Below are 22,114 nucleotides of genomic sequence, written 5' to 3' on the forward strand. Positions count from 1 at the left end.
TTAAAAATTAGTCATCATGCTCAGCAACCCGTGTACCCCCACCATTAAGAAAGCTCTTTAAATCTGACTCCCTGTCACCCAAACCGATAAAACTGTGGAGATCGAATCATCTGCCAGACTCAGAATAAATGCCTTTCTTTTAAAATCCCCTTCTTGGCTATTTGAGTGCACATTTATCTTACTTTTTCTCTTCTCTGCAAACTGACCTTTCTGTTGAGCATCTGCAGGTTGTTTAGTGCTGCTTTAATAGTTATTCGAATGCAACCTGTCAAGTAAAAAGCATTTTTCACACCCTGGGGCTTACTCTCGACATTGCAAATAAAAGAGAGACATATATTTATTGAAAAAAGTACATTCAATATTTATCATCAGAAAAAAAATAATAAAAAGTTGGGTAACTTTTTTTCTGTGCAAGAGAAATGTAGAGTTTTGCCCGGTTGACCTTTTAGGCAGGCCTGTGAAAACATCCTTGCACTAATATATTCATAAAAAGATAAACAATTTCTCTCTAAATCTTGCTGGGACATCAATACTTTATTCCTGAAAATGTTCCTCAGGTGATAAAAGGCCAACTTTGTAATGATCTTTATGTGTTCCTGAATGTTCAGGTCAGAGTTCATCACTAGACCCAGATGATCAAACTGTGGATGATACAGACAAAAGAACAAAGTCATGACTTTAACAAAAATATAACTGTAAATATGACAACCAGACAAAAATATATAAAACTGGGTAAATGTTTTTTTTTTTTTTTTACTTTTCAGTTTGATAAATGTTACATTTTCAATATGGCAGCTGTTTGGTTGATGTTTCAGGTGGGCCTGTTCATCTTTAGTCAGTGGAACTAAAGATAAACACATTGATGAGTTTCTCAAGTTTCTGATGTCCTTTAACCCTTAAAATGTTCTTCAGGTGATAGAAAGCCGACTTTGTAACTGTCTTTACGTGTTTCTGACGGGTCAGGTCAGATCCCATCACTACACCCAGATCGGCAGCTTTTAGTTGCAATAACTGAAGCTGTGGGTCGACTCTAGATTGTTCCTGTTTAGGCCCAAATATAAATAACAGGGGCCCCAAGTAGGAACCTTGTGGTACCCCATGTGGCCTCTGCCTGTTTTGATGAGAAGCTGTTTAAATGTGACATTTTGTGCTTTTTTTTAAACGGGTCAAGATAGGTATATTAGCTATACAAAACATTATTTATTTATTCTTTTTTTGTGCAAAATTATTCTTAAATGATGAGATTTCAGTCTGATCAGTTCTGTCTTGAATGAGCTTTTTTAGGGCCTTTTAGGGTGAGTTTATATAAAAAAAAGCTTGGTTTATATTAGGCGTTGTAATGTTGGTAATGTATTAGATGGAATATATGGATGATGGATGCTGAGCTGTGAGGCACATCTGTTACCGACCTTTTTCATTCATGCAGTAGATTTTTATTGTGCTTCTACAGAAACGATATGCCTTCTGCTGCAATCCATGTATATCCCTCCTCCCCCTTTTCAATTAACACAATACAGCTGTTGAAGCTCCTTGGGGATGTTTATTTATTTTCACCTTCCAGAAGTTGTATTCCTACCCTATCACTTTTTTCCGTCCCTTACCATTTTTATTCAGATAAACAACACCTAAACTGCCGAAGCCCGGCTGTCGCTGCTTTCTCATTTGATTCCAGCCACACTTTCCGCCCTCAATTACCGTGTGAAAGCAGAGCCAAAGAAAAAAAAAGGATAAATAAAAGTCCAGCCTGGTGTATTGTAATATTTGTTGCACGCCTGCACATGTATTGTATCTGATAAAGTCCTTATATATTCATTACTATCAGAACCTTTTGGCAGTTAATAACCATGGAAATAGACATGCTGAATTTGATGTGCTTTGTATTCGGCGCGAGTTATTTATTTTCCCTTCCTGACTCAGACTTTCAAGAAAACTTTCAATGGCGGGTAAAACAGCAGGTCAATAGTGGTGGAACCAAAACCAGCTCTGTCTCAACTTTTTGCTGAAAGAACATGGAAGATGGTGAGGAATGTTTTAATAGAGAGCCTCCATCCTCATGTTTCATCAGTTTGAACCTCTGGGCTGATTAAGGCCTTATTGTTCCTCTGGTCACTAAGAACATCGATTAGGCCTCATTTATTGACAGTACAATTATTATTCTTAACCAGATTAAAAGCATTTATCTGTGGAATGCTAAGTGTATGTATTGCTTGGTGCACATATTGTTGATATAGTTCAGGGATTCAAAGGTTTTTATTGTCATACCACCACCGGCCACCAGGGGCTCCCGAGCGTGCCCCAGCCCCAGGCCAGGGTGGCTCCAGGGTGGGACCTCATGTACGGAGAGCCAATGGAGGGGATGTGTGTGTGTGGGTGTGTGCATGCGTGTGTGTGTCTGTGTGTGTTAAGGAAGTTTCTTTCGGGGGCGATTTGCAGAGACCAACTGACCTGACCTGCATGTTTTAGGAGATGTGGGGGGAACCGGAGCAACCGGGGAAAACCCACGCAAACACGGGGAGACCATGCAAACTCCACACAGAGGGTCTCTGTGAAGACGCAGCGCTAACCGCTGCGCCACCGTGCTGCCCACGTTTTTTCAATTGGGTGGGGAAGGCTTGGTTAGGCTTTTAAGGGTGCGTGTTTGTGTGTGTGTGTGTGTGTGTGTGTGTGTGTGTGTGTGTGTGTGTGTGTGTGTGTGTGTGTGTGTGTGTGTGTGTGTGTGTGTGTGTGTGTTTGGACAGGCTCTGCTTGTATTCATGTTTTTGTGTTTTTATCCCACAGGGTGAATTTCTGAGGATTCCTGCCAACAAGTGCTGTCCAGAGTGCGTCTCCTCATCCCAGGACTCCTGCCAGTACGAAGGAGTTACTTATGGGGTGAGCAGAATCAAAAAGTGTTGCTTTTAACCCGTTCAGACCTAATAAACACACCTACTCCTGTTCCAATTAGCAGTAAATCAGTTAATTGCATGATGAATTAAAAAGATAAATTAAAAACACCTCGAATTTGTGGCTGTAACATAAAAAAATCTTTTGCTCCCTACAAGTTTATTAAAGAATTAATCAATTTACCAGCAGCTTTTTATTGCAGCTTATGGCGTTCAGTTTTTATTAGTTCAGCTCAAATCATTTCTGACTTTTCCCATTTTAAAATAATGTTGCCTTTGGGCAGAAAGGCCGTTCCAAAAGAATTGTTTTCTTAGTTGGGGCAAAAAGTCTGACCTCAACCTTATCCAATACTTCTGGGATGACCTTTAAGGTCAAATGTGGGACGCTAACAGCAGAAACTGGACGCCAACAAGCCTGAAAGGAGAAAAACTTATGGCTTATAAGTATTGAAGGATATTAAATTCTGGCTTTCTTGGAGTTCAGCTTTTTCCTCAGTGTGCTCTCTGTCTGTAAAATATTTCAGATATTATTCAGAGGTACTATGGACTGTAATTTCACTCTAAAATTGGAAAGTTGGCCTGGATGGACAAATTTTAATATCAGTGGTCTGTGCAAATATTAACACATTTTTTTCCTGGCTATGTGATAAATGTGGTGCACAAGTTGCTGAAGATGGACTCTGTTTCATCTTGTAGGGAAAGTTTTTTCAAATAAATCACATCCAGTTTTAATAAGAATGGGGTATAAAGATAGATTGGCAATAATTAACGACGTTTCTGCTTCTGTCTTAGCTTTAGAGTATCCACATACATCTCCCTGTTTTACTCAAACGCAAATCATCTACAGACCAGAAAAGAAAAATAGACAATCTGAGGCAGTTTGAAAATGTCTGCCAATAACAAAAACCTGCTATGATTTACAGATCCATTTTCTACAAGTTTGATTTAAATCAAACTTTACATTTCTAGTTTATTACTGAGCAGATAAAATTTTTAAAAAGGCACAAAAAGTTTGTTTTAAAGGGGCAGAATTTCTGTCGCGGTGACTGAAAGAGCAGGAGTTTCTTAAAGAGACAGCGGCCCAATTTCAGGACGTTGAATCTGGAAATCATTTTGATATTTATAGCATGAACTGAAGGTAATATAATTTCTGAATTGTGCTATTGAATTCTACTTCATGGCTCAAAAACACATAATACTGCCACTTTAAAATAACTTTTGTGGCCCCAAAATGCTTTCAACTTAATAATTTGGCGCCTAATTGTTTCAGAACCTCACTTTGTCTTTGTCTTTTGTTTTTAGCTGTGCTGTTCTCCACGAATGAATGTTTTGTTCTTTTTTTTTTCTGTAAATATATTTGCATCATAAAAAGTTTGGACATCATTGATCTATAGCATTTTTACCCAATGTGTTAAATGGATTTATTAGCTTTATCAATACATTATTTGAGAATATTTATGATCAAAATTAAAATGTTGCAAACCCAAATAATTTGTCCCACTTTTTATTTCATTTTGTGTTGGTTTGTTGTCCAACATAAAACTGGGGAGTCTTTTCTGCAAGAAAATACCACAAAACATCAAAAAAGCTGCAGGTCTCTGTCTAATAGAGCCTTCTTTTATTCATTCACCAATGGAAGCAGAATTGTGTTTTGATACATTTCCTGACATTATTGGCGTTCATCTTCATAAAAAACTTGTTTCCTGAAAATTTTCCACCTCTCTCCTCACACAAAAGCATCACTCCCTTGTTTATCTTCAATCAAGTGTCCTTCAGCTTTTGGCAGCCAATTTAGACAGTACAAGTTCTCAAGGGAAACAAGTCTTTTTCTTGGCAGGGCTTCCAGATTCTGCTGGCATCGCAGTGAAGTGGCGCTTCACACGGATCTGGGCATCTGGGGGAGGAGTTGTGCTCACAAGTCACGGCTTTTTTGAGGATTTAATCTTTTTCCACCAAAGGACTGAAAATATTTAAACTGCTGCAACTCATGAACAGCAGTTGGTTGTTGGGAACTATTTTGCAGACATCAAAAGGCTTGACTCCATTAATTGTATTTTAAGCTCTAAATGATTTTTCAAACTGAACTTGAATGTTTACAAAAGTGTCGTCGCTGACTGGTTTTATTTTAGCACATTTACAAAATGTAAATGTTCAGTCGTAAAGAAAAAACCTGACAGTTTCTTGGTTGGTTATTTAAAGACAGAGCTTCTTGGAATGGCATTCAGTATAAACTTGCAGATTCATTCCAGTGTGTTTTACATAACTCTGTCTATAAGATAATTAAATGTGTGATTTATATGGAGCTAAATTGAGGCCAGAAAGTCTGTTCAAAAAAAAAAAAAGAAAGAATTGAAACACTATTTTGAACCTGGAGAAAACCACTTGCATTAGAAAAGTAGTTTTGAAACTTTTTTTCAGTTTCAAATCTTCAAACTTATTTTTTAGGTTCAAATTTCTATTTTCAATTTTGAAACTTTTTTTTCTCAGATTCAAAATACTTTCTCTGTTTCAAATCTTTTTTCTCAACATTTCTTCTGTTGAACAAACTTTATGGCCCCAATTTAGCTCCATAGATTTTAGTAGTTGTGAATCATAATGTTTTTTTTAACTCTTCTTGTGTCTCTTTAATTCAGATTTATATGGTTTGTTTTATTTAATATGGTTTAATTTAATGTTTATTTATGTAACGTAAAAGGGAAAGGACTAGTGTACTTCACTCGCATATTGATATAGTAGCAGAGCGGTTCCCAAAGTGTGGGGCGCGGCCTGTAGGGGGACGCAATGCCATTGCACAGGGGCGCAGAAAGCGGTATGGATAAATGAAAAAAGAAAAAAAAAACTTTTTATTTTATTGCAATCCATAGGGGGTCCCAGAAAATCTTTGGGAACCATTGCAGTAGCAGATGAAATACGTGAAATTAACTTGTGGATTTCATCTACTGTACTTCTCTCATTCATAGAAATTATTAAATTTGAGATTTATGAATGTGTAAAGCCTGTGGAGGTACATAAAGCCAAGATTTCATATTAAAAGGAACTCCTGGAAAAGTCATAATTTCTACTGTTAGCCACTCGCTAGCTCGCTATAGCATGTTTAGTTTTAGCCCAAGGCAGTTGCGATAACTGCTCAAATTTAAATTAGACATCTGCTTTCCATGTTCACACTTCTTTAATCTGTCTTTTTCTAGTTTTTCATCCTGTCTCATGTTTTCCTTTCAGCCTTTAGCACTTCTATCTCTGACTGGGAGTTATCTCTGATTTTAATTCAGCTTCACAGATTCTTGCCCGCAGAGTCGTTCTCCCTTCATTGTTTCCCCTTCGTTGTACATTTACCTCTAAATTATGAAAGGCAATATTATTCAAACTCCTTTAAAAAGAAACAACTGGTATGTGGAAATTAAGAAATATAAAATTGAACTTGTGGTTATAAATTTCTGTCTATCGCTAAAGAGATAAAATCTGCAAGTTGGGTGGCAGAGCTTTGACTTTTGGTAATTTGAGCTTGAAAAGTCAAACATTTTTGGTTTTGGAAACCCAGAAATATCTACGCTTATTCCAGAAAATTTCTTAGCTTAAACTTTTTTTCTTGCAGATTATTGACTTTTGGACCTCAAAAATGTCCAAGATTTTTTTTCAGAACATTTCTTAGACTTTATATATTAATATTTTTAGAATTTTTAGAATTACCGATCCCAATACATCATTGTATTTAGCCACTCTTTCTGCTTCCTACCCACTCAGTGTCTGTTTTCTCATCTGTCACTCAGGCTTAGAGCGTTTCTTCTCCTCAGTTTGCTTCATCTCACTGCTTCTTCTCCTCCCTGTCTTATTTTCGCTTGAGGTTTTATTTCTCCATGTGATTCTCTTTTTTCCTTTGTTTGCTTCCCACAGCACGACAGCCAGTGGAGTCTCTCTCCCTGTTCGGTGTGTGTTTGCTCTAAAGGGAGTGTGTCCTGCCATGCCCGGCCCTGCCCCCAGCTCACCTGTTCACCGGACCAGAACCCGTTTATCCCAACTGGGGATTGCTGCCCCAAGTGTGGCAGTAATGGAGGTGAGAGATGGACACAAAGATTTTAATACCCACTGCATTTGCTTTATATTGTTTTTAATAAAGCATTTATTGTTCTGCAAAGATCTTATACAGGCTGAATATTTTGAATTATTGTTGTTTTGAGAAATTGCAGATTTCATCCTCTGATTTCTGACAATTACAAGTTACAGAATATTTTAAGCTTAATATTAACAACTTTGACATTCAGACGATGGAACCTTTATAATGAGTTCATGGAACAATGATACAGCTCTATAAATTCAGGAAGTAATCTTAAGTAAATACACATTTGTATTCAATCAGTTTTCTTAAAATATATAATAAATTTCTTAGTTTGATTATTGAAACTTAGCATAAAAATTATTAAACATTACTTTAAAATAGTTTGTCCCTAAAACTATTTTAAAACTATTTTAAAATAGTTATTGGTTTTGGAAACCCAGTAAAATTACTTGGTAAGATTTTGTGTTTTTGCACAAAAAAAATCAGGAAAATGTGAAATTCAGATGAAATAAGTATTTTTTTCCGAGGAGTTCTTTCAGAGATGGATACTGTTTTTGTTACACATCTTGAAATTCCAGAATTTTTTTTTTTTTTTTACTGGTTTTGTGAAACACAGGAATAATTTTAAATTCACATCCTCGGACGGCATATTTCTGAACGAATTAACCACGTGCAGATATGACGTTCCACCAGATCTTCAGATTCATGCTGAAACGTTAATATTGGATCTAATGATGTCTCGGAGCGACAATGATTTATCTCACCGTTTAGCAGCTAATTAGCTAATTCTCTTTGTTTCCTGACTCTAAACCACAGATTGTGCAGGAAAGTAATGCTTACAGAGCCTGTTCTTCAGCCGGCGGCCATCTTTGCTGTTTACTCATTTAGTTGTTGTTGGTGCGTGTCAGAGTCTTGCTCCTGGCAGGGGATGGTCTACAGGGACGGAGAGGAGTGGGAGCCCGGCTTGTGTACCAGATGTGTGTGCAGCAGTGGGAACGCCCAGTGTTCGGTGGTGGAGTGTCAGCAAGTGGCCTGCAGACCAGTGAGTTTCATCTCAAACACACTTTGAGTGCTTTCATCTTTTATTCTGTGGCTTTGTGTCTGTCCTGCTCAGCTCAGTTATTTGAATTCAGTGGATTAATTTGCAGAAACACTTTGTTTGAGCTTGATTGTGTCCGTAGTTCTCTAGATGAGACCGCTGGACAAGCACAGGTGTGTTTTGCCACCTGGGCTGTGCGGAGCGGTGAAGAGACGATGAGGGAAACATGAATTTTAGTAACACCAGCATTGTCAGTAGTTTCTTCTTCTTCTGTGGATTGTTGGAAGCAGCTCTGTTTTTCGTCATATTATGCATGAGGTAGAGATTCCCTGACAGCAAGATCCATTTACTCTGTTCACAAGACAATGGACACCGCTACGTTTTAGAATCGTTGCTCTGTGGAGCCCGTTTTCAATCTGTGGCTTTGTCAGAGAAAACATTCGGTGGTTTCATGTAGATGTACAGTACAAACACGACAAAACTCTTCAGTTTTCACCAGAAATTGTTGTGGTGTAAACAGAGCCTGGCTCACTCATTCTTTGGCAACAATCTGCTGAGTAACTGGTGCAGCAACAGTTTCAGGTTCCCCCACTTTTCCTCCTAACTGCTTAAAACAAAAACAAATGATGTTCTGACGTGTTTTCCTCCTCTTCCAGCATGAGAACCTGGTGATCCAGCCAGGCCACTGCTGTCCACAGTGTGTGTCCAACCCGTGTCTCTCTGCTGGAACACAGTACCAGGTGGGCCTCGCACTCCGAAAAGCTTTAATCCGTCCTCTTTCCTCGCTGTTTGTTTCCTGTTTTCAGCGCCGTGCAGACTCTGATCTCTCACTTTCATCACATCGTGCGTCCCTCTCTATTCCACGCTTGGATCTTTAAATGCACACAAGCTCTCAACTTCAGAAGGAATAATATAATCAAGGATTTTTCATGTATATCAGCCAATAAATTCAGCTAAGTATTAAAGTCTTGGAAAAGAAAATATTTTCTAGCTTGTTTGTTGACAAAGTATTGAAATGTCCAAGCACGTAACTAAACGCCTAAAACAATTCTTAAGTTTTATTCGATTAAATTTATTGATCCCAAAGGGAAATTAAACATTTTTGTAACTTATATTTATTGAAATTCTTCAGTAGTGAAGGCTGTTGGCAGGAGAGATCTCCAGTAGCAGTCTGTATTACAGCAAATTTGAAGAAGCCTCTGACTGAAGACACCCAAGACTCAAGTCTCATGAAAAGTAAAATACTCTCTGGATGTAATTTCTATTTTTTTCCCCACATAAAATCTCCATAAATAATTCAGTGAATTAATTTTCACCTACTAACAAAACATGCAATATTTAAATGAAACAAAGTGCTCTAATTTTCTCAAATCTTTGGGTAAATAATTGAACAGGCACAAATTAGATTAGACAACTTGAAAATAACTTCTAAACAGGTATTTCTGCATTGAAGCTGTATTCTTTATTGATCTGGTGGGAAATCCTAATCTAATGTTGCATTTTTATTAACTGAAAAACATAATTAGGCTTGAAAACATCATTATTTAATTAATTTATATGATATTTCACTTTTACTGATGAGGATTAATGAAAGAAATGAACTTCTCCATAGTATTTAAAATTATTAAGACACACTGGTAGATGTAAAATATAAAAGTGTATGTTTTCTTTATGAAAAGAAACATAAAGTTTCCTCATTTTAGTGTATGTCCTTTTATTTTTTCACATGTTTTAGCTTCAATAATCTACTTTATCGCCTCTATTTTCTACAAAATGATATTCCTCACCTTTTTCATCAAAACAATGATTTTTAAAAGTTAATTTTTCAGTTAACACAAAATGAAAAAAGAAGTACTTTCTTACATCTAAACTTGTTAAATACAGATACAGTTTCACTCTCAGTAATCGTGTGTAAATGAAGAGTCACTGAATGTTAAAACAATGTTCAGGCTGAATATAAATGATTATTCTGAGCTCTTTTGATGCGTTTGTTCAGGTGAGAGTTTAAATCCTCCTGGAAGGTCATAAATCACTCTGAGATGATTGATGTTCAAACAGCTTCTCTGTGTTTTGATGTCTTAAACACTGAAATCATTTGCATTTTCCGAGCCGTGGGTCGATATTTAATTCAGCCATTTAACTTTAAAGGGAAATTAAGTTGGAATTAAATCTGAAGTCTGCAGGACGGTGACCTCAATTCAAACTGGATTTTAAATTCGAGACCTGAAACTCACCAGATATGAAGCCGGTTCGGGGCAACATGCACAAAACCAAATTACTTGATTTACATATTCATTTAATTGGAGATGTTCAGTGCTAGCCGGTTTAAGCTTCTCCACCACTTTCTCCTTGCTGTGTCTCTTGGTCTAATGTTTGCTGACAACTTTCTAAGGCCAGAAACAGCAGATCCATTCATAAAATGCAAAAACATTTTTGGTCTATTTTCTAGTGGAAATATCTTAGGATACTTGAAATAAGACTAAACTAAGTTGCAAGTAACTTTTCAATATGGCACATTTCAGCAATATGGCTTTACATCATGAAGACACAAAAATCAACCATAGGAAGAATGGCATTTTTCCAAGTACTGTCATTACACATCAAAACGTTGGTCAATGTTTCATTTGTTATGGTAGGAAAGCAGCTCTAAAGCAACTCATTCTTTCGACTGTTTTACATTTTTCTGGAAGTTTGTTTCACACTTGTGCATAGAAGTCAATAATTCCTTAATATTGATGAAAAAGTTCTAGTTCCATTGGCAGATTATTTCAGTTTTAACATGGGAGAAATGTTTTGTTAGAAGTGAATGATCTGTCAATAAAACTAAGCAATACATTTTCCTTCAATATTAAGGAATTATTGAGTTAAAACAAACTCAATAATTTTTCCTACTCCTATATTTTGCTGAAAAGTTTCTTGTAAGTTAGTTTTGTCTTATTTCAAGTGTACTGAGATATTTGCGCTACAAACTAACCCCAAGTTGGTAAGATTGTGAGTTTTTGCAGTGCATTTGGGTTAAATTATACACAGTGGAGCCATAAATTTACCCAGCAGAGATTTCTATGTCTGAAAATCTTAGCAAAAACATTTCTCATTTTATTTCCATCTCATATTTAGCCTCAGCTTTTTCTGACTAATAAAATCCCAATTAATCTCCGAGGCTTATTGTTGAGGCTTAAATGTTAAGATGTGAAAAAGTTGAAGGAATAAAAACATTTGCAGTCCTTTCTGACGTCTGATATTTTTACTTCTAGCCAAGATTTTAAGAAGTCCTGGAATAACTCAGAGTTTCAGCTGGAAGCACAAACAGCAGCTGAAATGTCCATGTCTGGGTAAACTGACAGCTCGTCCTGGAGACGCTGCCGACCTGGAGGAGACCCTGCAGCAGACCCAGAACTCGCTGCAGGGATTATATTTATCTCCACTGACCTGGGAATAACTCAGGCGGATCTGGAGATCGTCTCAGTCGAGTGTTTGTGTTTACCTGCTGGATCTGCGTCTTGGATTAATGGAGTTGACGGACAGATAATCTAATCTAATTAAAGCCTTAAAATGTCTTGAAGTAATCAGAAAACAATGCAAGTTAAATACATCAATCTCTAGAGATTCGCAGATCTGATATTAATCCATATCAGTTCAATATCATAAGAAAATCTAGATTTGTTTTGGTGGCAATGTGCCCAATTTATAGGAGTGGATCTATTCAGTCTAATTCTATGCTTTGTGGTTTGAGTGACTAACATAATAGTTTTAAACAGTCTTAAACTGGATTTGGTGAACATTTTTACAAAGCAGAAACTCATTAATTAACATTTTGCACATTTATTTATTATTATTCTTGCCTCCCTTCTTCTTCTTCCAGCCTAAAACAGAGTATTTGTTTGACATTTCAGTGCTGGCTGTGTGTTGGAACTGCGTCCTCCCTCCCAGGACGCCGCTGATTTTCTGTCTCAGAGGAAGAAAGCTCCCTGGATTTCATTCGGCTTTTGGTGTCGCACTCAGAGCTTGGAGCGATCTAAATGTGCGTCTGTGTCTCCCTGCAGCATGGGGAGCAGTGGCAGAAGGACGCCTGCACCACATGTGTGTGCGACCGGGGTCAGTCGAAATGTCACACAGACACCTGTCAGCCAGCTGTCTGCGACAAGGTGAGCAACCACACACGCACACATGCGCACGCACACACACACACGCTTAAGAAGAAAACGAGGAGTCTTGAAGTCTAACTTTAAACAGAAAGTCTTGAAGCTGAAATATAAATGTATACATCAGGGAGGTTTGCATAATATTCCCAAAACGGAGGCAAGTTCCCACAGTGCAACTCTGTAACAGTTTTACAGCAACACAGCATGACAAGTGCAATTACTTATACATACACATACACACACACAGGTATGCACGCCAATGTGCACACACACACACACACTCTTGAACACACGATGCATGCACAAAATATTCACACAGCCTGACATTTTATCCTTAATTGCATGCAAATTTCATCTTGCAGCTTCTTTAGTGCGCTGGAACTGTTGGTGGTGGAATCGCAGGGGAGTGTAAAACACAACACACACGCACGCACCCACCCACGCACGCACGCACGCAGGCGGGCAGGCAGGCAGGCAGGCACGCACGCACACACACACACACCCACACACACGTGCACACACCAAAACACTAAATGCCTGCAAAGTGCAGAATGATGCCTTTAATGTTGATGAGGTAACAGATCTGAGTCTCCACTGTTTATAATTTTAATGCTTATCTGAAACGTTAGTAGTTTTTATTTCTAGCACTTTATTATTTTGTGACAAAGACTGACGTGGTGGAAATAATGGATTGTAAAAACAGAAAAAAGGCATTTATAAAACATTTGGTGAGTTGGAAGAGAAGGAGGTACGCTTTGTCTGCTCTGTTGGAGAAGAGATGCTGCTTCTCTGAGTTGTTTGAGTTTCTGGTCAGGATTTCTCTGAACAACCCAAGATCCTAAAATATATACAAATAAATAACTTCTAAACCAGGTGTGTGTGGAGAAGCAACTGGAAAGTGACACAGAAAAACAAGACAGAAACCAAAGCATGAATCTTTTATATAAAAAAATGAAAGTATCCATGAAAGCCTGTTCTCTTCAGCTCTCTGACATTAAGCTGGAGGAACAGCCAGCTGTGTTTTTCTGTGACGAAGCAACAAGAAACTCCTTCAGACTCTCGATTTCCCTCAAAACAAGCAGAAAGCAGAAACATTTCTCTGAGTTTTCCTTCTCGCGTCTCCGTTTCTGCGCAGGGTCTGACCAAAGTGAGGCGCGCCGGTCGGTGCTGCGACGAATGTGCCCCCGCCAAAGGAAGCTGCCTGTACCAGGGCGAGGTCCGTTATCATGGAGACATGTGGAACGGCACGAGGTGCGAGTTCTGCGCCTGTCACCGCGGTCAAGTGGTCTGTCGGAAGGCCGAATGCGGCCATGTTGGATGTCCACCGGTGAGTCCGTCCGTCCATCATCTTCACTGATATGAACTGATATTGTTAACGATATCTGTATCGGTAAAAACTGCTTATCGATCATAGCACCAATATTATTATTGGCTATCAATATCCACCCAAATTTCCATATCTATTATTTCCTAATAGTTTTCAGAGTAAATAACACTAAATATCTTTTTAAAAATATTAAAGCGTGAATGACTAATTCCTCCCCAAACGTTAAAGAGGAAAAGTTTTTCTTCTGTGAAGGTTTTATGAACAACGATTCGATCAGGATTCACGAAACGCTGAACAGGTAGCAGAGCGAATGCATGAAGCCGGTTTGGTTCTCTGTAGAGTATTAATGTGTCGAACTTTACTTCATGAGTTTCAGCAGAGCCTTTAACCTTAATCAGATTAAATGCCACATTCAGTTTAAATCCAGTGAATCAGGATTAACCATGAATGCTAATGTGAACTGCTCCTCACTAACAGGCGACACTCCTGCTACCAAAAATCCTTTATTGTCTCTTTAAAATTCAACTATAGAGTTAACGGAGGCTGGCTTAGTTACTTTCTTCCTCCATTTTCTACGTTTAGCCAGAATATATCAGCAGACTGTCTGAAACTGGAGAAAGAATATTCATTAAAGGTTATAAGGTTGTCACAGATAATCACTTCGTTAAGATGCAGTAAATTGAAAGACAAGATGGAACTAATGAGAAGAAGAAGAGCCTTAAAATGTGCTGCTCGGTCCAAAGAAATGAATTAACCTGACAGCTGCAAGGGTTTCTCTCTGTGCTTCACATCTAATGGTCTTATTATGTGGAATCGGCTTCAGCTTAAAACAGAGACTTCATCTGGTAATTAGGTCTCTTAAGGTAGCTGGTGACGTGGGATTCTGGATTATTGGAGAGTTTTTAGGCAAATCCAAAGATTTTTAAGGCCAATAACTGGAGTTTTCATTATTTATTGTGAATTTCTGCTTTAAGGTGGGCAGGAATGAAGCAGATTGAATCATATTGCTTTAATGTCTCTCTGCGGGGTCGCAATAAGACGCTATTAATCATGCTATATGGTGATAATTGAAACTGTTAAGTGCCATTTACTGTAAGTGGCATAACTGGCTCTTGTCCAGCCCTGAAATGAACAAGGTCACGTCGCTGTGAAGATCGCAGCTTTTCAGTTTCCAGAGTGCGTGTGCTTCAGTGTTCGTTACAGTTCAGAGAAGGTTATGGGTTTAATGACATTTTTGACTCAGTAGGCAGAAGGAGAAACTAATGTTTATAGTTCGGTTTATGGTCGCTCGACTAATAACGCCATGCTCCACCGACTGAATAGATACCGTTTGAGACTTTTTTGACTTGTGAACAACCTTCAAAGGCCACAGAAAAGGAAGAGAACAAACTGTTTAGGTTATTTTATGAAGTTATTGGTTGCTGATACTAAATTTATTTCTGTTGCCAGAAATGTAATATAAGTGCTTTAGATTTTATTTATAATTTCCAAATGCTGATGTTTATATGGATTACATAGATAATTGTGTTGCAATAAATAATAAATCTGTTAATCACATGATAAATTAAAATGAGGTTAATAATTTCCATTTGTGTGATTTTTTTTCCTTTCTTTCCCTCTTTGTACCAAAAAAAAACTTGATGCTAAAACTCTTCAGACTCAACCAGCCCTTATTTTGAAGGACTTTATTATAATTTAATGTTTTTGTGATTTTATTTATTTAAAATGTTTTCCAGTACCTGTGTTAAACATTAATTTAAAGTTTATTTATTTTGCGATTACCAATATATCACAACAATATTATCGTTTATCATAATAACTTCAATTTATCGCCTGGATGTAGATTTAGATTTCACAGTTTTTTTCTGCATCATTTTCGGAGGTTATTGCAAGATGCATTTTAACATCTTTTTACATTTTTCACCATATTGAAGATGTTTGGGTGGCAAAGCTTTTGTTCTATTAGTTTTTATTCTGTTTGAAAAAGTAAAGATTTTTATCAAACGAGAACTAAATAATTTAATTATGCTCTTTTATAGATTTAAACATATTTTTTCTTCTACTTCCTGGATCAACATGACCAAATATGGAAATCAGGCGATGATGTCATCTGTAGCCACTTTTCTTACTGACTAAACTAAATTTGAGTGAACTTTTCATTTGTCCATTTTGTGTTTCTGTTTTAGGACGCAGAGCTTGTTCATCTGCCGGGAAAATGTTGCCCAGAATGTTCTTCGGTGAAGCCTTCCTGTCTCTATGAGGGGAAATCGTTCAAGGTATTAATTACTCTGAGTCACTCAGACATAACCAAACCTGTCGCAATAAGGAATAAATCAATTAACTGCGTAAGAAATTAAAAGGAGTCGTTAGATGTTGTCGAAAAGCGATGCACCTCGTAGTCAGCTGCACTACCTGCCCATTTTGCCCGTTTTCCCTTCCTTAACTGAATTATTGTCTTCTGTTACAGAGACTTCACAATCCATTTGAATTATTATCATTTTATTTTTGTATTTTGTATTTTTAAAATGTTTTCTAATTCAAGAGTTTTTGTTTTATCGAGAGGGGGTTCTCACATTAACATTTCATTGTAATTATTTTTTTTAATTGAAAATAGTCTCAAAATGTCAATAATATTACTTTTTTTCATAATTTCTGGGACAATTTATCATCCAGCAAAATTAGTTAACATGCCAGGCATATAGAAAAATCACCAGAGAGGCAAAAGAAAAGAAAAAAATCCAAACAATGTAGGTGTCCTTAGTGTGTGTTGCCCATATTAATGTTAGTTTGTCAGTAAATGTATGAACTCAAACCCTAAACAGTAGCAATTATTGATTGCAGCAGCTTGATTGATAATGGCAGAAAAACAAAGTTCTGCTGCTTTGAGGTTTGTTTTAACATCTTGGCCCAGATCTCGGAGACTTTCATCAGTTTTATTATTCATAACGAAGTCCTAGAAAACTGGATTTCACAGCTTGCATGTTTTACAGCATCAATCAGGACAAAATATTTATGAAATCTTAAGACATTTTCCCACGGCTGCAGCTCAGAGTGAGTCCATAAACGGCAGTTATGATAGTTATCATCTCCAAATGGATTGTTCTTTGTCTCCCTGGAGAAAGTATTTCACCATTAGCGAAAGAAAATAGACGCTTTTGTGACGGAATGATTACTGGTTGGAAACTCAAAGGACCTTTAGATAACAGCATGGAAATATAATGAGGGAGAATGATGTGATACATTTATGGAGGACCTGCCTTTTAGTTGAAGTTGAATCACAATGAGACTGAGAAGATAATATTGTCTCTTTCTTTACTTTTTTTTGCTTTGAGCCTGAATAAAAGGTGCTTTAGTTGATCAGTAGTCAAACTCAAGGCCTGTGGGCCACATCTGGCCCGCCACGGCTCTTTATGCGGCCCTCTAAATTCCACATTACATCAATAAATCCTTCCAGTTTTTCCACAAATCTGCAAAATTCACCCAAAACAAATCACTTTTTTATTCTTATTTTACTGCAAAATTTTCTTAAAATTGTTAAAAAATATTGATTTTAAGTAACTGCTGCCTCGGCTTTACTTGATGGGAAGTTATAGTCTATAATTGATTTGGCGGCAAGTAACAAAAAGTCACATTTAACATCATACATTAGCACAAATGCCATAAAATCTTTTAAAATGGCACCACAAAATGTGCAATCTTGATTGCACGCAGGAACAGCTATTTATTGATATGTCAACAGTTTAATGGGTTTTTTCAATATATTCCGGTACAACCGGACCTTTAAGAACATCTTTTGATGTGGACCAAACTGAAAATACTCTACCATTTCTGTCAGCCTATTAGAATCACTATTTATGTCTATAATATAAATACATAAAACACAAAGTTTTAGTCATAAAAGACAAAAGACATTTTTTATTTTCTTATTTCTAATGAATTTTAATCATATCAAACTAAATAGTCTGAGCAGATGTTTGCATAAGCTTGGTGCAGATGTGGCTTCTTCAGGTGTCAGTGGAGAACAGAAAGTAAACCTTGACTCATGCGCTATTATAGACTCTCTTCTCTTTACTGCATATCTAAAACACTTTGAAAACATCATGTTATTGTTTTTGAGCGATGGAAATATGTCGCCGTTTTGAATCTAGTCAGATGTTTGGTTCTGAATTATTCAGTTCATCTGGTGTGCTATTAGGAATAAAGAATATTGTATATGTTTAATTCACTTTATTACTCATTCAGGGTCATACTGTCTGTGTTGCTCAGAAAGTGAACTGGGTAATAAATGAAGGCAGGCAGCTGAAAGAAAAAAAAATACTGTATTTTAATATGTATAACGCCTTATTTCTCAACTTAAAGTTGGTAAAGTTGGAAAAGTTTTACATTTTAGGCATTTTGTATTTTCTTTGTGTTTTGACGCTGAAGTTGCTGCTGGTGTAACTCTCCCCTTGATTCCCTCATTCTGTTTTCAGAACACCTTAAAAGTCACGAGTGTGAAGCTTTTTCTAAAATAAAACTCATAAAAATTGAAGAATAGTCCTGTTTTCTAAAAGCGATTGAGATTCCTCTCTAAAATCATCGCGCAGTCTGCTTTTGTCCATTAAGGAAATGAAGTCCTGAGCTTTGAACCCGCGAGTGAGAGTGAGTGACTTGCTATCTGCGCTCCTGCCCCACTTGCCCACCAGGAACTCTGGCTGTCAAAAAGGAAGGCCGATGCTGCCCCGAGTGTCAGCAGGGTACGTAATTTATTTTAAACTTGTTTTTCTCTTTTGGAAGCCTGAAAGGTGATTTTAGGGCGAATTGACCCTTGACCTGAATGCGTCATATGTTTTATGCATTCACAGCAGATTCTTTAGGTTTAAAAATGTGACTCTTTTTCTCTCTTTGTCTCTCTAGAGATATTATATTGAGTTTTATATGTTAAAATTCCTTCGCCATATTGTCTGTTACGCTTCAGTGAATAAACCAACAGACAAAGTTTCCAGAAATAGTTTATAAATAATAAAGTATCTGTAAATATGTAAACAAGAAGCTTGAAGAGGCTCGTAAACAGGGAGCGAGTTTATAGTTATGAATAACAGACTGAAAGTGTCTATTGGGGAAAGCCGTGCCAGCTCAGCTGCAGACCGCTGAAAAAAAAAACATTCACAATCACTGAAACAGGTTTTTTATTGATTGATAACTTATAAATTATTCGATAACTTCTGGGACATTGCTGGGCCTTTTGGGAAACCTGGTGAGCAGTCTGACACTTTTCCCTCAGAACCAACATTACCTTCCTCAGCAGTTTGATCTACTGTTGCGTGTCTGTTGGCTTCATTAGATTTTATCAAGCTCCATCGTTAAAATCAATACGATGCCAACTCCCACCTGCAGGTGGCAGTATTTCTTACCTTTACTTCAGCCTAACTTGATGTCAAGTCATTGTTGAGAATAAATCAACTCTGTTTTCCTTTTGTCCCTTTTAGCTAGCTGCTAAGCTAAAACAAAGCTAAACCTAAAGAAAACCACATGTTGGGAAATGCAAATGGGAGCTGGGGTAATAGTTAATGCCCTCTTTGGCTCAGAGAGGCAAAGGGAGTGGGAAACCCTTGTGGGATGCCATTTGACTGTTAGCTCTTAAAGGCAGCATGTCAGAATGGACCAGCTGTATCTTGGTTTAATAAATTACATTTATGAAATCGGCTTACTGACTTTTCCTTAACCTCACACATCACGAACGCAACTTGAAGAACGGATTATTCTCTTCATCATTGTTGATGTGGCAGGCAGCTAAAGGTCACATTAACCTCATACATCAGCATAAGCACTGAGGGACTGATCAACGTGAAAAGATGTACAATATCTTTGTTTATTCATTCGATAAATCATAAAAACACGGCGCACCATCATCCTCTGTCCACTTCCTGTCGCCTTCTTCTTTGTGGTTTTTGCCAGTGGCAACATCTTGTTGTTGAGGTAAAAAAAAGTTTTTCTACTGAAATTGTTTCTGATACAACCAAAATAAACTTGCATCATCCAGCAGAAACACTTTTTATCCCCCCCCAAAAAAAAAAAAAAAAATTCAATTGGCTTGTTTCCGTTCAGCAAATTTATTTTCAAAATGTCAAATTACGCAATTAAATAGTCATTGGAAACACAGTTGGGTGTAAAACCAGAGGAAAACAAGTCCTCCATCAGTTTGTCTGTGTGGTGTTGAGTAAGATTTTTTATTGTTTTGTGGCTAAGAATAGAAAAAGACATTTGCTCACAACCTCCTTCTGTCTTTTTCTCTTTTCCTCATAAATCTTCCGCTCAGTCTATTAATCAAGGGCCGTTTTCAGACCCAGAGGTCAGGAATCTGCTATCCTATTGGTCAGTTCTCACCTGATGGTTGTGCTGTGTTCATGTCTCCTGGGAAAAGATGTAAATGTGAGCTCTGTGCTGTTAGGTTTCGACCTGCTTTTTTTTTTTATGTGGAACACATTCTGCATAAACATGAATGTCTTTTCCAGACAAAGCAGTAACAGCAGCAGCCATATTCTTTTATTGTTACACATTTTGTCCCATTTTATTGGGACCAAATCTAAATACATCAGAATCGCTAAGTTGAAGAAAAATTTTATTTTAGAGATGTCCAAACTTTTAATTGGGCCAAAAACACCAAACTTAAATTAATCAAATAAAGTAGCTCAATTTTTATTTTAAATTTTTCAGATGGGTATTTATTGTAGATCCAAAGCTTGAAAGGGATTTTAACAAGTAGGAATATTATAGATTAGGAAAAAGAGGTGAAGTAAATTTCTGCCAAGAAAACGCTGAAATTTAATGATTAATCTCAAAATTTTTCTAGAAAAAACAATAAAATTTCTGGTTTTTCCCAGATATTTATGTTCTCTTTTTTCTGCAATAGTCCTGATATGCTGTAGTAGATTTTTCATGTTTGCTGTATTTATAGAAATAAAAGATTGAATAATATTTACAGTAATAAGAACAACATTTGTTTCAAAACGCTCACAATATTTACTCAGGTTTAAGAAAGAATCAATTTTGGTGCGGCGAAGTCGCTTTTCAGTAAAAACTGGATAAATGCACTTTTACTTTTTCTTAAAGCTCAGTCATAAAAAAGGTAAATATTTTGTAAGAAAATTAAGTTGATAATAATTTTACTCTCCATCTGTATCCATGGGACAAATTTGTATCACTTTTGAATTGCAGTTGGGGGCCGCAGAAAATTAGTCAAAGGGCTACAAATGGCCCCTGGGCCACACTTTGGACACACCTGCTTTATTGTGAAAGGAATCTGAGAAGTGTGACGTGTATTTATATTGTCTCTTTCACTCAACTGTATCTAATTAAAATCCAGTGCAACTAATTTCCTGAAGAAACAGATTCAACCAATCAATAGAGCAGAAGCAGCTTGACGGGCTGAAAAGGAGGTCAAGAGGTCAGTGGTAACGCAGATGAAGAATCTGTCGAGGTGAAAACGTAAGAAAGCCTCTGTTGAAAAGGAATCAAAGATATTCTTTCTTGGAGAGAAGCTGAAGAAGGTTCTTTTGGTCGGATTAGTTCTGAACTTTTCCAGCCAACGGCAGAACATGTTATATCGCACATCGGTTTGAAAGCAGCCTCCCCACTGTGAGCTGGTGTGAAAATGAATGGAGATAAATATAGGAAACACTTAAAGAGACTCAGTTAAAGGGTGTAAAAGGGGAATACGTTCACCTTTCCACCCGGAGAAAGACTATAAAGACGCATCCAGTGCGTTAGATGAAAGCATGTTGATGTGTTGAAAATGGACCAGAATAAAAGAGTGTTTTTCACTTCTGTTGAAGAATCTGTGGAAAAGTTCCTATCATGCTTAGGATAGATCTATGGTCTACACCAAACACGTTCAGTTGCACAAAATCATTCTCAGATAAATTAGATTTTGAGTATTTTAATCTTCTTTGAATCCAAATAAGCTGCTTTTGGCCACGCCCCAAACTCAACGTGTAAAACAAGTGAAAATGGCTGCAAACAGACATGCAGTTACACAGATATAGTGTTGTATATAGCTATGGGCTGAAACCGCAAAAGCTTCTACCAGATGGAGACTGGATCTAAAAATGACTGACTCAGAGGAGCTAAATGCTAATGCTAATACATGCCACAGTTTTTTTTTAAAATGTAACAACAAAGTATGATTTATTTTAAAGTAATGGACCATTTTGTGTTGGTCATACATTAGTTCTCCAAATAGATCTGATCGTCCAAGACAGAAAACCAGACCTCCCGCTATCAGGAAAGATTAACTTTATTAAAAGTCTAGAAACTTTAATGAACAAGTCTGAAGTTCTCCTCTGAAGTCGGACTGATTGACTTTGATTTCGACTCCCTGCAGCGAGTCTGAGATGTTTGATAATTATGCTCTGTGACTGTAATGTGAGACCAGGTTATGTGACTTTATCCATTTCACCGATACTTTCACCAACAAAGTGAGGAGCTAAAAGGATTTAATCCTTCTTTAAACTTTCTCTTATACTGGAAATTTGTCTGCAGACAGGAGGGGGGGATTTCCATTATGGAGCAGCTTTTTTTTTGGCCTTAGTTATTAAATTGGCTTCTTTTCAAGATGTGAAGAGAGGAGGACGAGTTGAAGGTCAAAGCCCTCCAAGCAATCAAACACGTAAACAACAATGGCCATTTTAC

The 22,114-nt window shown here is 37.2% G+C and overlaps 1 protein-coding gene across 1 annotated transcript in view; it reads left to right on the forward strand.

Annotated features, from left to right (window-relative positions):
• The window catches only part of fras1 (Fraser extracellular matrix complex subunit 1), a 212,040-nt gene that overhangs the window by 67,139 nt on the left and 122,787 nt on the right, over positions 1 to 22,114 (forward strand). The window contains exons 4-12 of the mRNA XM_055039628.1: positions 2,779 to 2,871; positions 6,774 to 6,933; positions 7,845 to 7,978; positions 8,632 to 8,715; positions 12,019 to 12,120; positions 13,253 to 13,444; positions 15,631 to 15,720; positions 17,917 to 17,935; positions 18,091 to 18,180. Coding sequence (XP_054895603.1) covers positions 2,779 to 2,871; positions 6,774 to 6,933; positions 7,845 to 7,978; positions 8,632 to 8,715; positions 12,019 to 12,120; positions 13,253 to 13,444; positions 15,631 to 15,720; positions 17,917 to 17,935; positions 18,091 to 18,180 — 964 coding nt within the window. The remainder of the gene's footprint in view (positions 1 to 2,778; positions 2,872 to 6,773; positions 6,934 to 7,844; positions 7,979 to 8,631; positions 8,716 to 12,018; positions 12,121 to 13,252; positions 13,445 to 15,630; positions 15,721 to 17,916; positions 17,936 to 18,090; positions 18,181 to 22,114) is intronic.

The sequence above is a fragment of the Poeciliopsis prolifica genome, unplaced genomic scaffold (assembly GCF_027474105.1).
Source record: "Poeciliopsis prolifica strain line A6 unplaced genomic scaffold, Auburn_PproV2 SCAFFOLD014, whole genome shotgun sequence".
In the NCBI taxonomy this organism is placed as follows: domain Eukaryota; kingdom Metazoa; phylum Chordata; class Actinopteri; order Cyprinodontiformes; family Poeciliidae; genus Poeciliopsis; species Poeciliopsis prolifica.